Source organism: Chanodichthys erythropterus, chromosome 18 (assembly GCF_024489055.1).
Source record: "Chanodichthys erythropterus isolate Z2021 chromosome 18, ASM2448905v1, whole genome shotgun sequence".
NCBI lineage: Eukaryota > Metazoa > Chordata > Actinopteri > Cypriniformes > Xenocyprididae > Chanodichthys > Chanodichthys erythropterus.
Genome location: NC_090238.1, coordinates 34,394,778 through 34,408,624, shown reverse-complemented (window position 1 = coordinate 34,408,624; position 13,847 = coordinate 34,394,778). Strand labels below are relative to the sequence as shown.

General features: G+C 38.5%; 1 protein-coding gene across 4 annotated transcripts in view; it reads left to right on the top strand.

The window, feature by feature from the left end:
* Window positions 1-13,847, top strand: part of myo6b (myosin VIb) — a 77,454-nt gene extending 63,607 nt beyond the window's left edge. For all 4 annotated transcript variants that reach the window (XM_067366737.1, XM_067366736.1, XM_067366735.1 and 1 more), the window contains 4 exons: window positions 4,124-4,227; window positions 5,790-5,921; window positions 11,650-11,868; window positions 12,079-13,847. In XM_067366737.1, the coding sequence (XP_067222838.1) occupies window positions 4,124-4,227; window positions 5,790-5,921; window positions 11,650-11,868; window positions 12,079-12,278 (655 nt within the window). In that variant the 3' untranslated portion in view covers window positions 12,279-13,847. The remainder of the gene's footprint in view (window positions 1-4,123; window positions 4,228-5,789; window positions 5,922-11,649; window positions 11,869-12,078) is intronic.

The following is a 13,847-nucleotide window of genomic DNA, read 5'->3' as shown; positions in this document are numbered from 1 at the left end:
TTGTTATATGTCATTCAATAACATTGACTAATTTTTAAGTGTGACTGAAGTATCCAGATATCTTCTGGTTTATCTACTGTATATCTACTGTATATTTTAAAAGGTATTTCCCCTTTAAGCTTAGCATAGCTTTAATGTAGTCAATGCTTTTAATTTGTAGTTTGTTTAGTAACTACTAGGGCTCCTCCTAATATGTTAGTCGCAGAAAAAAAAAACGTGAATGACAGATCGTTAACGGCGGGTCTAAACGTTCGCCTATCATCCATCGACCTCAAAATATGTCTTATCATTTGAAACATGTAAATAGTAGCAAATGTACATGGCTGCTCACTGTAGCATTAACCTAGATAAATGTGCGCTATTATTAGGCGCATATCTAAGTGGAAGCTGAAGTATAGCATGCTTACTGCAAGACATGGAGGCATCAACACAATCTCATATTTTTTATCTGATAACAGTGGAAACAACTCAAAATACTCTGTCATTTTTGGTCATACAGATAAGTATGTATCATAAGAGTAATGCATCATTTGAAACTGTAAAGGGTAACTGTAAAGAAAATGTTGTGCCTTTGTAAAATAAAGAAAACAAACAGGATAGGCTTTCTGCTGTCTCGGTCTCTGGACTTAAGCGTGTCAAAAAAATAGACCAAAACTCATTGTATACTTGCCTCACAGACATGAGAAATATATCTATAGAAAGCTTGAAATGTCAAGCGATTGTCAACCAAGTCAAGTGAAAAACAAATATTCTCATATTATGTAATCTGTATGAAACGTGCATATAGGCGTGTCCACTGCTGCGGAGGTGACAAGTCAGCATCATTGAGAACACAGACAACATTATCAATAAATTATTGCAATGTTTAGACAGTGTACTTGCTGTTTTTTCAAGACACATTCATAATCATTACTTTTGCCGGTGCGCTATGGCAAGCTTTATGCGTGCGCTTGAGTGCTGATTAGGCTATGTATTATATATGGGCAATTAAAGGCTCATTATTATGATTTATATGGCTTATTATTATACACATGCGATTAGTTGACTAATGAACAACTACTAGTCAACTTGAAAAATCTTTACTCGAGGACAGCCCTTGTAACTACTTTATAAAAATGTTTGCTTGACTGTAGTTTAACTACTTTGAATTATGAGTAGCATCCTCAGCGCTAGTGCTAACATTTCTTTTCTGTTCCTGTGAGTGTTTGTGTTAGCACTCCGCTTACACCTGTATGAGTGGGTTAATCACCAGGGTTGCTGGTTCAGTGACTTCTCTCACAGGGTCTCCGTTAAGCAGCTTTGCTCTTCACAGCTGTCAGAGTCGACAGAGTGTCCCTACATCCAGTGTCACCCTGTTCAGCCATGCAAGAGCTCCTCCCAGACTCACATTGACAACCCTCAGTCTCTTCTGGGACTCCTGTCACTGCTTTTTATATGAGAAAGTTTGCTTTAAGGCTTTAGAGTGACATCATCACTTTATGACTTTAAATCTTGGCCTCCGGTACTGGAATAATTGTCTTCTGTGATAACGCTTTGGCTCAGGAGATCATAGGTTTTTCTAATGTAGCTTGGGAATGGTTAGTTTGTTATTGAAGTCACCTAATGAAACCACAGTCTTTATCATTAGCGGTACTTATTATACCATCGTTATTATTTCTTATACCATTAGAAACATGTTGAAAACTTCTCAAAACACCTTAGCAATCAAATAACAATTCCCTGATATCTACACACAACACCCAAGCAACACTCTAACAACCACTTAGAACACATAACACCCTAGCAACATGCTAATAAACACACAGCGACCACCCAGAGCCGCTACCCAGAACGCTCTAGCAACAAGCCAACAATCTCTAAGGACACTTATCAACTACCCAATATGATAACAACCATTCAGAACAATAGACTGTGAAAAAATATGGACGATGCACTTTCACTCTCTTCCATTGTAGATAAGTGAAGCTGGCAATGGCCATATATGGCGCTGACATCTTGGAGCCCGAGTCTGCGCAGTAGTGAGCATGAAGTCAAGCAGCGTTATCAAGACCCCACCCAAACTCCCACAAAATCTGTTAGCACAGTTTATGTGCTATGGAAATGTTGAAATTAAAGTTGAAGCTCAAGTCTCCCCCGAAATCCAGAAAAAAGTCTGTTGGTGACTCCTTTGCATGTCAATCATGACATCAAACCCCCATTTTTATAGCATCAAATAACTAACTAAACCCAAACTTGTTTAAAAAGACAAACACTTGAATATACATCAGCATGATAAAAACTACATAAAATGACAGAAACTTTGGGAAAAAAATTATTTGAAGTGTAATTTGAATGTTTAGTTTGTCTCACATCCCATTAAGGCCAGAACACACCAAGCCAACACCAACAAACTAGTGTCGACGAAAGCAGACTGTGGGGTTGGCTCACGTCGGCAGCATCTGTGTCCAAAGTTGCCCTGACACACCAAACCGACGCTAAACAGTCGACGGCCAAGTAGCACGTCAGTTCTGCGCCTGCGTGAGATGAAATGCCTTTCTGAACCAGCTGGTGGCAGTAGCTGAACAGCCAATCAGAATGATCAGATGGCCCGACGGAGCTCCAATGCCAATTCAACATTTCGAATCGACTGAAAAAAAGCCGACAAGGACCAACTTCAGCCGACGGTACGGAACACACTGAAAAAACTTAGTCAGCCGACAAAGAAAAACTGCCTGACGGCCGACCGTCGGCTTGGTGTGTTCCTGCCTTTAGATTACACAGAGAGGGCGGGGTTTATGACCTATACTGCATCCAGCCACATGGGGGCGTTTGAAACGTTTGTGGCACACTTGAAGAGTTCAATTGCAAAAACAGATAACTTTAATTCTCATAAATCATGTTTTTATTATTGTGCATTCCAAGTAATATCAATCAAACTGCAGTTGGGTTCTTTTCAGTAATAGTAACTAAAAAAAAATAAAAAATAGAGGTAACTTGCAAAATTAAAGTTCATTGAGAGTTTGTTTTTTAGCAAAAGCAGATAACTCCACATTTCATGTTTCAGAGGTTAACAAAACCAAGTAATTGCTTTGTAATTGCATTTAAAACACACTCAAACACGTGTGCATACACACGCACACTCACACTTTAACAGATGGGCACACACATGCATGCACGTGCGCACACACAGATACAAAAGGACAAGCAAGATTTCAGCTTGTAAGACGTGTATGGTGTACAAGGAGTTGCAAGAGTTGAAATTATAAATCCTCGATCACTTTTGCGTCTTTTCGAAGTGACTAGCAGCCTTGTCACCTGACCTGAATACTGCGCAATGATTCACTAAAACAGACTTATCGGGTTGTGTTTACAAACAAGGGTGCTTGTTGGTTTCTGCTGTAAAACATGAACGTGTAATGCCTTGACAGTGGACAATACCGGGTTTTTTGTCAAAACGTATTTAGGGTTCAGAACATGCTATATGTGGAGAATAACGCACGCCAGGTGCCGTTTATCGGATTTTGCATATGAACTCTTCACTTGTTCAGAACACATTAGCAACCAAATAATATTCTACTAAAAAAGTGCCATTGGTATCACCAGCTGTTTACTCCTTATTTCTTTGGCCATGCAAAACCACCTGAAACCATATCAAAAATCCACATGCTAACAGCTCTAGGGTGGTGATGTTTTGTTCATTGCCCTACAGATCCTCACAGACCTTGTGTGCCTTTAGTAAAGAAAAAGACAATCCCTGCTCTGATAGGCTTAGAGCTCCCTGCACCGTGGGAGTCAAAACCCTCGCAAAGCTCACGTGTGGCCTTTCCCTCGCTCACCGTTAACCATCGTTAACCGCCATTAACCGCCCTCACTGTTGCAGCACAGTGTTGCCAAGGCTGCATCTAATTTGCTCAGTGAGGTGTTAATTTGGCATGATCCGTGCTATTTCCATGTCATTACAAGTTTCAGAGAGAATGTATCTCCATGTAAGCAGAAGGCCAATTAATCATCTGATTGTGCTGTGGCCTAGGGAATGTTTAGCAGCTGGTAACAGGAACTTAGGAGATGGATCAGAACCTTTACCTAATGGAGAAACATGAAGCTAAGAAAAACTCTGAATTGTTCTTCCTCTATGCAATCTCAGGGGTGCGCAGGTGCAGGCCAACAAGGTGGCAGCTGGGGTGAAAAAGTACGACCTGAGCAAGTGGAAGTACGCTGAGCTGCGAGACGCCATCAACACCTCCTGTGGTAAGATCAATCAGTCCCCTTGATCTGATCTCAGAACTTCCTGCTCAATTGAAGCTGTTCATGTCAAAAAGCATGTCATTTTGGATTAGGGATCGTGACAGTACAGCTTTTTCAGAGGGGCTGATTATGCAGCTTGCTCTCAATCCGTAATTTAAGTATTTAAGTATAAATGAAATATATATGCTTTTTATTTGGAGATCTCTTAGGAATAGTTTACTCTAAAATGAAAATTCTGTCATCATTTATTCACCCTCATGTCATTCTAAACCCATATAGCTTTCTTTCTTCTTTGAAACTCAAAATCAGATGCTTGGCAGAATGCTGCTTTTCACAAAACAAAAGAATATAGTGACCACGAGTTTCATCATGTTCTAAAAATGACCAAAACCACCCTAAATGTTTTTGTGGACTATATTTAAATTTTTCAGAGATTATTCACTTGATTCAAAGTCACTATTCACTGAAAACCCCTCGGTTGTAGCTCTCAAATCTTACTTGTTATGAAAATTCAAAGCTTGAATATGTGCATTCGCTAATGAGATTTGAGAACTAATCGCGGAGGGCAAGATTCCTCAAATAGCTAATTTCATATAGCTTCAGAAGACTTGAATATTAAAGGGTTAGTTCACCCAAAATAAAAATTCTGTCATTAATTACTCACCCTCATGTCGTTCCATACCTGTAAGACGTTCGTTCATCTTCGGAACACAAATGAAGATCTTTTTGATGAAATCTGAGAGCTTTCTGTCCCTCCATTGACTGCTTTTGCAACTTGATCGTTGACGCTTCAAAAAGTTCATAAAGAGATTGTAAAACTAATCTATTACAATCAAGCGGTTTAGTTCAAATTTTCTGGAGAGACTCAATCACTTTTTATGATGAACAGATTTAATTTAGGCTTTTATTCACATATAAACATTGATCGGCAAACATAAACATTAGCTCAAAAAATGTACCAAGCACAATGTTCTCTCACCATTCCTGATTTCTAACACGCACTCGCAACGTTCACCCGGTCTTTCAGCTGTCAGAGCAGAAACAAAAGCTGATGCTCTCCATATGTTTTTTCGTCATCTCTGGTCGCGTTCATATGTAAATTGTGCAAGCTTATTTCGTCCATTAGATTGAACGATCTGAAAAAGCCCATACATTTACCCTCCCATAGGCCCTCCCCTCAAAGAAATCAGGACAGAAGTGGTTGAAAGTGGACAAAAGAGACGGAATAAAACACCAGGTGTAAAGGGGAATGTCTTCCCCTCATCTACTTGTGATCCGATCAACCAAAATGCATCTTGTAAAGGATGCAGGTGTAAGACATTCTGATCAAAACATCTCATTTTGTATTGCATTGAAGAAAGAGAGTCATAGATATTTAGAAAATTAGGCTTTTTTGTATATGGGTAGCCATAAGCTAGGAAAAGTATTTTTAATAGAATGTAGACAAACTTTGGAGCAGTTTTTCCATGTTCATGTTCAGCACAAGACTGAAGAGTCATGTGAAACTCTGCTCACAGTGTGACACTGCAAAGCATTACTGACTATATGATCTCTCACCCTTGTAGATATAGAGTTGCTGGCGGCGTGTCGAGAAGAATTTCATCGTCGTCTGAAGGTGTACCATGCCTGGAAATCAAAGAACAAGAAACGAAATACAGACACGGAGATGAGGGCTCCCAAATCGGTCACCGACTATGGTAAGATATGATCCTTTTTTTCCCAAGAGAACGGTCTGCACTGTGGTGGAACAACAGAATGCAAACTGCTCTGTGCAGTTGTGTATAGCTGATTATTTCATTTGTAATGGTGATTAAGCATAACATTTATTCTGAAATGATATGTGAGTGTGTGTGTAGCTGTTTCTCAAGGTTGAATGTGCACTTTTCCTTGCAGCACATTTTGTTATTAAGATTTTGAAGCACATAATGCAGATAGCTAAAAGCACATCTAAAGGCACCCACTGCTGTTTCAAGGAAATCAAACTCCTCACTTATTTCCCTGTTTGAAAGGCACGTCACTGTGTTTGGTTGCTGGAAGACTTTAGTGATTTTTAAAGTGTTTGCTCGTGCAGAACAAACAGAAGATTTAGAGTTGCGTGACCTGCAGGTTCACTTCAAACTCTCCGGCTTTCTTGTTGTGAAATCCTCAGAAGTGTCTTACCATCAAACAGTGGAGTGTTTGTATCAGGTGCACAGGGCTTATGCTGCCTCACTCCGAGAAATGAAATAAGGCTTTTGGCTTTGCAAAGTCAATATTAAAGTGCAGAGAACTTCTCTGAGAACTTTCTTTACATTAGGCAGACTTCTGAATCTGTTTGATCCTTAGGGATGATGGATTTAAAATGCCTACTTCCATTTATGACGTACTTTATGTCTGGTTGATATGTATTTTGAGCATTAGGTATAAATAGATGGTTTGATATGAAGATTTGGTTTGAAGAAACCCTACTTTGGTGTGTAACTCATACCGTACCATTTGTGCTAAGTACATGAATGATTTCTCAAAGCATGCTTCACTTTGAAGAGAGATGTTAAGAGTCCCATCAAGTAAGGACTTGAAACTGAGTATGGTCTGGCAACATGGAAAGAGCTTGTAATGGAAAAGAGTCTATGAGGAGAAAATGCTGAATTTCAGATTCTTGTGGATCAACCAAAGCCACGTAACATTACGTCACCGTTCAGTTCTTAAGTCAGGCCGGTGTTGTGACGGGCTGTCAGATCACCCTGACCAAGCTCTGGCACAAGAACCAAAAACCATTGCATTGAGCAAGCTGTAATAGAGCTGTGGGAGTGAGCTTTTGATTTGCAGCAAAGTGCGGCGCGAGACAAGTTCTGAATTACTGGGTGTGGGAGGGAAGATATTGATGTGTGCAAGGGAAACGGGAGAAAGAAATGACTCGAGGGATCCTGCAAAATATTAATATCCAAAAAGAAAATGAAAGTTACTAATTAACTAATAAATCACACACTTTTTCTGTAATTAATCATGATTAATCGTGCTAAAATAATAATAATTTCACAGTTACTCTCCAAATTAATGTAGAAACAACTTAAAGACAGTATATTTTAAATATTTGTTTAATGGCATCTTTTTATGAATGAAGGCCAGTATCACTGATACTAATACTGGTACTGATGTCTCTATGATTTTTTTTATTTATTTTTTTACATAATTATAGACTTTCAACATTACAGTAAAGCTAAAAGCTATCAATTTCAAAATGTATTAGGCTTTAAAAAATAACTTTTAATTTAAGTGAACTTAAAACAATCCTCACATAAACCCATTATAATAAATGTCATATTTACCTGTAGCCTTACCTGTCTAACAGGTAGAAAATATACAGAAACTGAAAAAAGAGATTTATCTCAGACTGAAAGGTCAAAAATTATTAAATCCCCACAAGAAGGATGCAATATTAATGCAATACTAGAAATTGCAGTTAAGGCATGACCATTAGACAGCAAAATTGCTCAGTGAAGAATTAAGTGTGAAACCATCAGAAACCCTTTAGTCTTCAGTGCCACCATTTTCCAGAACTGCAACCTACCTGCAGTCTCCAGAAGTGTGAGGTGTCAGGATCTCAGAGACTTAGATTAGCTAAAGAATCCTAAAAAATGCCCCCCATTTAAGAATTACATACTGAATTGTAGTAAAATACAAGACAGATTTTTATAGTGCTTTATAGAGAGTGACTCTTGAAGGACCAGCACCACATCCTCTTGTACCACTGTTTGAAGAATTTATCTTTTTTATTTATCAGAATCTAGCTGTAAGGTGTTAGTTTATTTTTAGTCCATCTCTTACCCTGAAAAGTCCACCTTGCAAAGATAATGATCTTCCAAAACTTACTGCCAAAAATAGAAGTGTGCATCAGTAGTTAAGTAATGACATTAAACTATGAAATCTTATTTCCGCCACTGAATAATAAATAAAAAAGTCTAAATATTTTAATATCACATATTTGTGATTTAAGCTCGCAATTGTGAAGAAAAAAAGTCTGAATTGCGAGTTTATATCACTCTATTCTGATCTTTTTTTCACAATTATAACTTTTTTCTTGCATTTGACAGTTTATATCTTGCGATTCTTACTTCTTTTCTTAGAATTGTGAGATATAAACTTCCATTTGCGAGAAAAAGTCAGAATTGCGAGTTTCTATCATGCAATTCTGACTTTATATCTTCCAATTGCGAATATCAAATCACAATTATGTAAACTCGCAATTGTGAGGAAAAAAAGTCATAATAGCGAGATAAAAAGTAAAAGTTGCAATTACCTTTTTTTTTTTTTTTACGGAAACAATCTCCCATAGTCATAATGTATGATTAAGAGTTTTTCATATTAAAAAACTGATTTTATAGTTAAGTCATGGCAACAAACCTTTTAAAGACTATATATACTTTAGGGCGTAATCCCAGTCTTTTATTGCCATTGTTGTAAAATTGAAAATGTCCTGGAAAAGTCCTGGAAAATGATCGCTGAAAAAGAGTGGGAACCCTGTTTACAGTCTTCACTGCATAAATTATAAATATAGATTAATCCGTATTAAAGCTTCACTTTTCTCTGTTACCTTTGTTCTTTGATTAACATTAATGACAGACATCACAGCAACTGGTTTATTAGGCTACTGTCACTTTAAGAGCTGCCGCTTTCGAACATGACGCGGATCTGACACACATCTCATTTTCTCACAAGGTATTTTAAGATGTTAATTATCTCATTTAAGACTGCTCTTATGACGATACTCTACGAATTTGGCATTATTCTGTGTTGTTTAAGCGCGAAAGAGAACTCCATACTGGCGTGCGTCTTTCTTATGCACACGAGTTGTGTGTGTCACATGGACACGACATTCACATACAGCGCATTCTGGTTTGTCTTGTGTATAGTTTAAAATCATTTGCGTGAATAAGAGCATGATCATATAATTTAACACTAGACAAATTATGACAAAAAAAAAACAAATGCTGCTTTAACTGGTTAAATATTTTCAACACGTTAAACTGAAAAAAAAATAACGGCATGTGTTAACCCATTAATTTTAATAGCCCTAGTCTGAAGTGTTGTGTGTGGGGTGAATTGGACAAAACAGACTAAAGGCCAATTGACACCACACCGACAGATGCTGACAGTGTGTTACCCCTGTCTCGTGTCTGTTTGCGTTTGTCTGAGCTTGTTTTGACCGATTGAACATGCTGAATCGGATTTAGAATGTCTGAGAAGTGATGTGCTGTAATCAGGTGATGTCTGCGTGGGTCTGTTGGTCCAGTGTGAATTGGCCTTTAATGGCACCAGAGTGAGACTGAAAGTCCATGTAGATGCCTACCAGGCTTTTGCAACAGGAGTGGGACAAAACTTGAAAGTTGTGGGTAGGACAAAATATAACTGCCATCAGTTTTGCGGAAAGTTATTTTTAAAATTAATGCATAACAATATTGCGTCACTCCCTAAAAAAGTAACTAATTGCGTTAGTTACTTTTTACGGAGAGTAATGCGCTACATTACTTTTGTGTTACTTTTTCTCATCTGGGCTGTTTGTTTGTTTTATAACAACAAAAGTTCTATTTTTGGTAAATGTAAAGGTCCTTTCACACTAAAAGTGAAATGAATAAACCTCATGCTGAAGAAAATGCAAATTCACACCTGTACAGTAGAGGGCGCATCTCAAACAAACAAGCCTTTCAGCTGTGCTGCCATTCTGAATACAGAAAAATAGGACGCAGAGAAGAAGTAAATGATTAAATGTATGCTCACATTTAGTCTAGAGCTGGTCTAGAGTACCCATCATGTTTACTGAGTGCACACAACACCTCTGCACTTACTCCTGATTTCTCTCAACATGGAGACAGGAGAGCTGTCAGTCAATAAATGGAAAACAAAGTAACATGCTTTACTTGTTTGAAAAAGTAACTTTGATATTTTGTTGTAAATTTAAAAGTAATGCATTACTTTACCAGTTACTTGGAAAAGTAATCTGATTACATAACTAACGTTACTTGTAATACTTTACCCTCAACACTGACTGCCATTCATAACAAGTGTATAACAACATGCTGAAAATTACTTTAGAACACTTTAGCAACTGTATGTAAACCAACCCCATCACTCTAGAATCATGGCAGCAAGTTTTGAATGGACAAGCACCACTATCAGAATTTGTTTAGAAAGAGTTAAAGGGTTAGTTCACCCAAAAATGAAAATTCTGTCATTAATTACTCACCCTCATGTCGTTCCACACCTGTAAGACCTTCGTCATCTTCGGAACACAAATTAAGATATTTTTAACAATTTCAAATGAGCAGAAAGCTACTAAATACATATTTAAAACGGTTCATGTGACTACAGTGGTTCAACCTTAATGTTATGAAGCGACGAGAATACTTTTTGTATGGCAAAAAAACTAAATAATGACTTTATTCAACAATATCTAGTGATGGGCGATTTCAAAACACTGCTTCATGAAGCTTCGAAGCTTTCCGAATCTTTTGTTTCGAAACACTGGTTTGGAGTGTGTATCAAACTGCCAAATTCAAAGTAATTTCAGTAAACAAGGCTTTGTTACGTCATAATGCTACATTCACACCGAACGTGTCTGGGGCGTCTGATTTACATGTTAAATCAATGTAAATGCGCGTCTAGTCATCCTGCGGCACGAATTGAGCGTTCTCGCACCTGACGCCTGAGTTGAAAAATCTGAACTTTGGCGTAAATTCGCGGTGCGTTAACCAATCAGGGACTCTGCTTTGGTAACGTGTTTATGACGTGATCAGCGGTGGAGACCAGAACAAAGATAATAGTCTGTGTGTGGCCACCCTGAGCTCTATGATGTGTCATCATATTTTTATAGAGACAGGAATAAAAAAGACCTTGTCTGGAAGAGGATAAGCGAAGAAATCGGACAGTCTGGTTAGTTATAAAACGCTTTGCATGATTTTAGCCGTTGATCATAGCCCACCTGCTCGCTAGCAAAAGCCGGCCGGCATAACAGAGTTAAATTGCCGCTACTAGTTTCCAACTGACAAGATGATGCGTTTATTCAGAGGATCTGTGCAGAAAGAGATGGAAGCCCCTCCCATGACGCGAATTTGCGTCTGAACACACTTTGTTTAGACGCGCGAATTGAGTGAATTTTACGCGCATCTGACTTCAAAATGTTCAAGCGTCCAACTAGACGCATCTGCCGCGAATTTGACACCCCAGACACGTTCGGTGTGAACGCAGCATAAGTGTTTCGAAATTTCAATGGTTCACCACTGGGGGGCTTGACTTTGGCAGTTTGATACACGCTCCGAACCATTGATTTGAAACAAAAGATTCATGAAGCTTCGAAGCTTACGGGTGTGGAACGACATGAGGGTGAGTAATTAATGATAGAATTTTCATTTTGTTAATATTGTTGTATTTTCTGTTATATTTCTTCAGCCCAGCAGAACCCCGCTCCACCTGTCCCAGCCCGGCAGCAAGAGATCGCAATGAACCGACAGCAACGTTACTTCCGCATTCCCTTCATAAGGCCTGCAGATCAGTACAAAGACCCCCAGAACAAGAAAAAAGGCTGGTGGTATGCTCACTTTGATGGGCCCTGGATCGCCAGGCAGATGGAGCTTCATCCAGACAAGCAGCCGATCCTCTTGGTAGCAGGTACCAAAGGCATTCTTCAGTACTACCTAGTGTTTTGATAAGATAAAACAACAATTTTCCCCTACTGTGAACAATGAATTCTCTGGAATAGAGGGAGGAATTGAAAGATAAAATAGCTGAAACCGTTACTTGAAAATGTGGCTCTTATCTTCAGATGTGAGGTGTGCAGCTGGGCGTAGCGTGATGCCTTTTATCCTTTGCTGTACCTAGGTAAGGACGACATGGAGATGTGTGAGCTCAGTCTGGAGGAGACCGGGCTCACGCGAAAACGTGGAGCGGAGATCCTCCCCCGCCAGTTTGAGGAGATCTGGGAGCGCTGCGGCGGAATCCAATACCTTAGGAACGCCATCGAAAGCAAGCAGGCCCGACCCACCTACGCGACCGCCATGCTCCAGAACCTTCTCAAGTGAACATCCTCCCGGTTCACATTATCTATGCACGTGTAGATGTAGATGGTAACGTGGTGTAACTAAAACAAAGGGCTGCACAACTCTGTCCAATTTACTTTTTGTTTGTAGTTTGTTCTTCATTTTGCTGTGAACTTAGAAACCAGTTTTCATACAAATCTGAGCCTTTCTTGAACCTGTTGCTCAGAGATGCCTTAAGATTTTCAGGCCTAACTCGTATCTCATTTGATAGGGATGTTATTAAAACGTCACACTCATATAAACCTGCTCATGAATCTAAAATACACTAGGTGTAATCTTTATAAAAGGACACATTTCAGTGTGTAGCGAGTTCTGTAATGGTTATGTGTGTCATTTGTGTTAAAATAAGATAATGATCAGACATTCCCCTAAAAATGGCAATCTAACATTGCTCCATGTTCAGCCTGAGCAACATTGGCTCAACCACTATTGGACTATCTGTTTGTTTGAGGAATGGCAGGTGTTCAGGACTTTTTCCCCAGTTCTGTTGGCTAATGCTGCAGAAACAACACACACTTCAATTTTTAAATGATTAGTTGACTTCAGAATTAAGATTACCTGATAATTTACTCACCCCCCCATGTCATCCAAGATGTTTGTCTTTCTTTCTTCAGTCGAAAAGCAATTTTGAGGAAAACATTCCAGGATTTTTCTCCATATAGTGGACTTCAGCAGATACTAACGGGTTGAAGGTCCAAATTGCAGTTTCAGTGCAGCTTCAAGGAGCTCTTTTTTTGTCTTGTTCCAGTCAAAATATATAAATATTCTTACATCAAGAAGCATTTTCTAGACAGGTAAAAATTGTCTTGTTTTCAGAAAAAAAGAGTTTTTTCATTAAAACAAGCAAAATAATCTTGTTTTTGGTTAGAAATAAGATTATTTTGCTTACCCCACTGGCAGATTATTTAGCTTGTTTTGACTTATGTTTTCTGAAAACAAGACAATAATTTTTGCTTGACTAGAAAATGTTTCTTGATTTAAGAATGTTCTAGATATTTGGACTAGAAACAAGAAAAGAACTAAAGCAGTTTTTTAAAGCAGCCGAGAATTAAGAGTCTTTTTTAGCAAAACGATCTGTCATTTTCTAAAAAATAAAAAAAAAGTATATACTTTTGAACCACAAATGCTTGTCTTGCACTAGCTCTGCGATGTGCCATGCGTTACTTAATCATGTTGGAAAGATCACGCGTGATGTAGGTGGAAGTACCATGGTAGGGCGAAAAACTTTTTTCTTCTCCTACTTTTAAATCGTCCGACATCGTTGTTTTATCTTTTTTGTAAAGGCCGTTTGACTTAGTCTTTGCACATTTGCATTGTAAACACTTGCTTGGTACTTTTGCCTACGTCACACATGACCTTTCCAATGTGATTATGTAATGCATGGCACATTGCAGGGCAGTGCAAGACAAGCATTTGTGGTTAAAAAGTATATAATTGAATTTTTTTTTTTAAGAAAATGGCAGATCGTTTCGACCCGTTTCCTCGTCTGGGATCATGTAGAGCTCTTTGAATCTGCACTGAAACTGACATTTGGACCTTCAACCCGTTGGT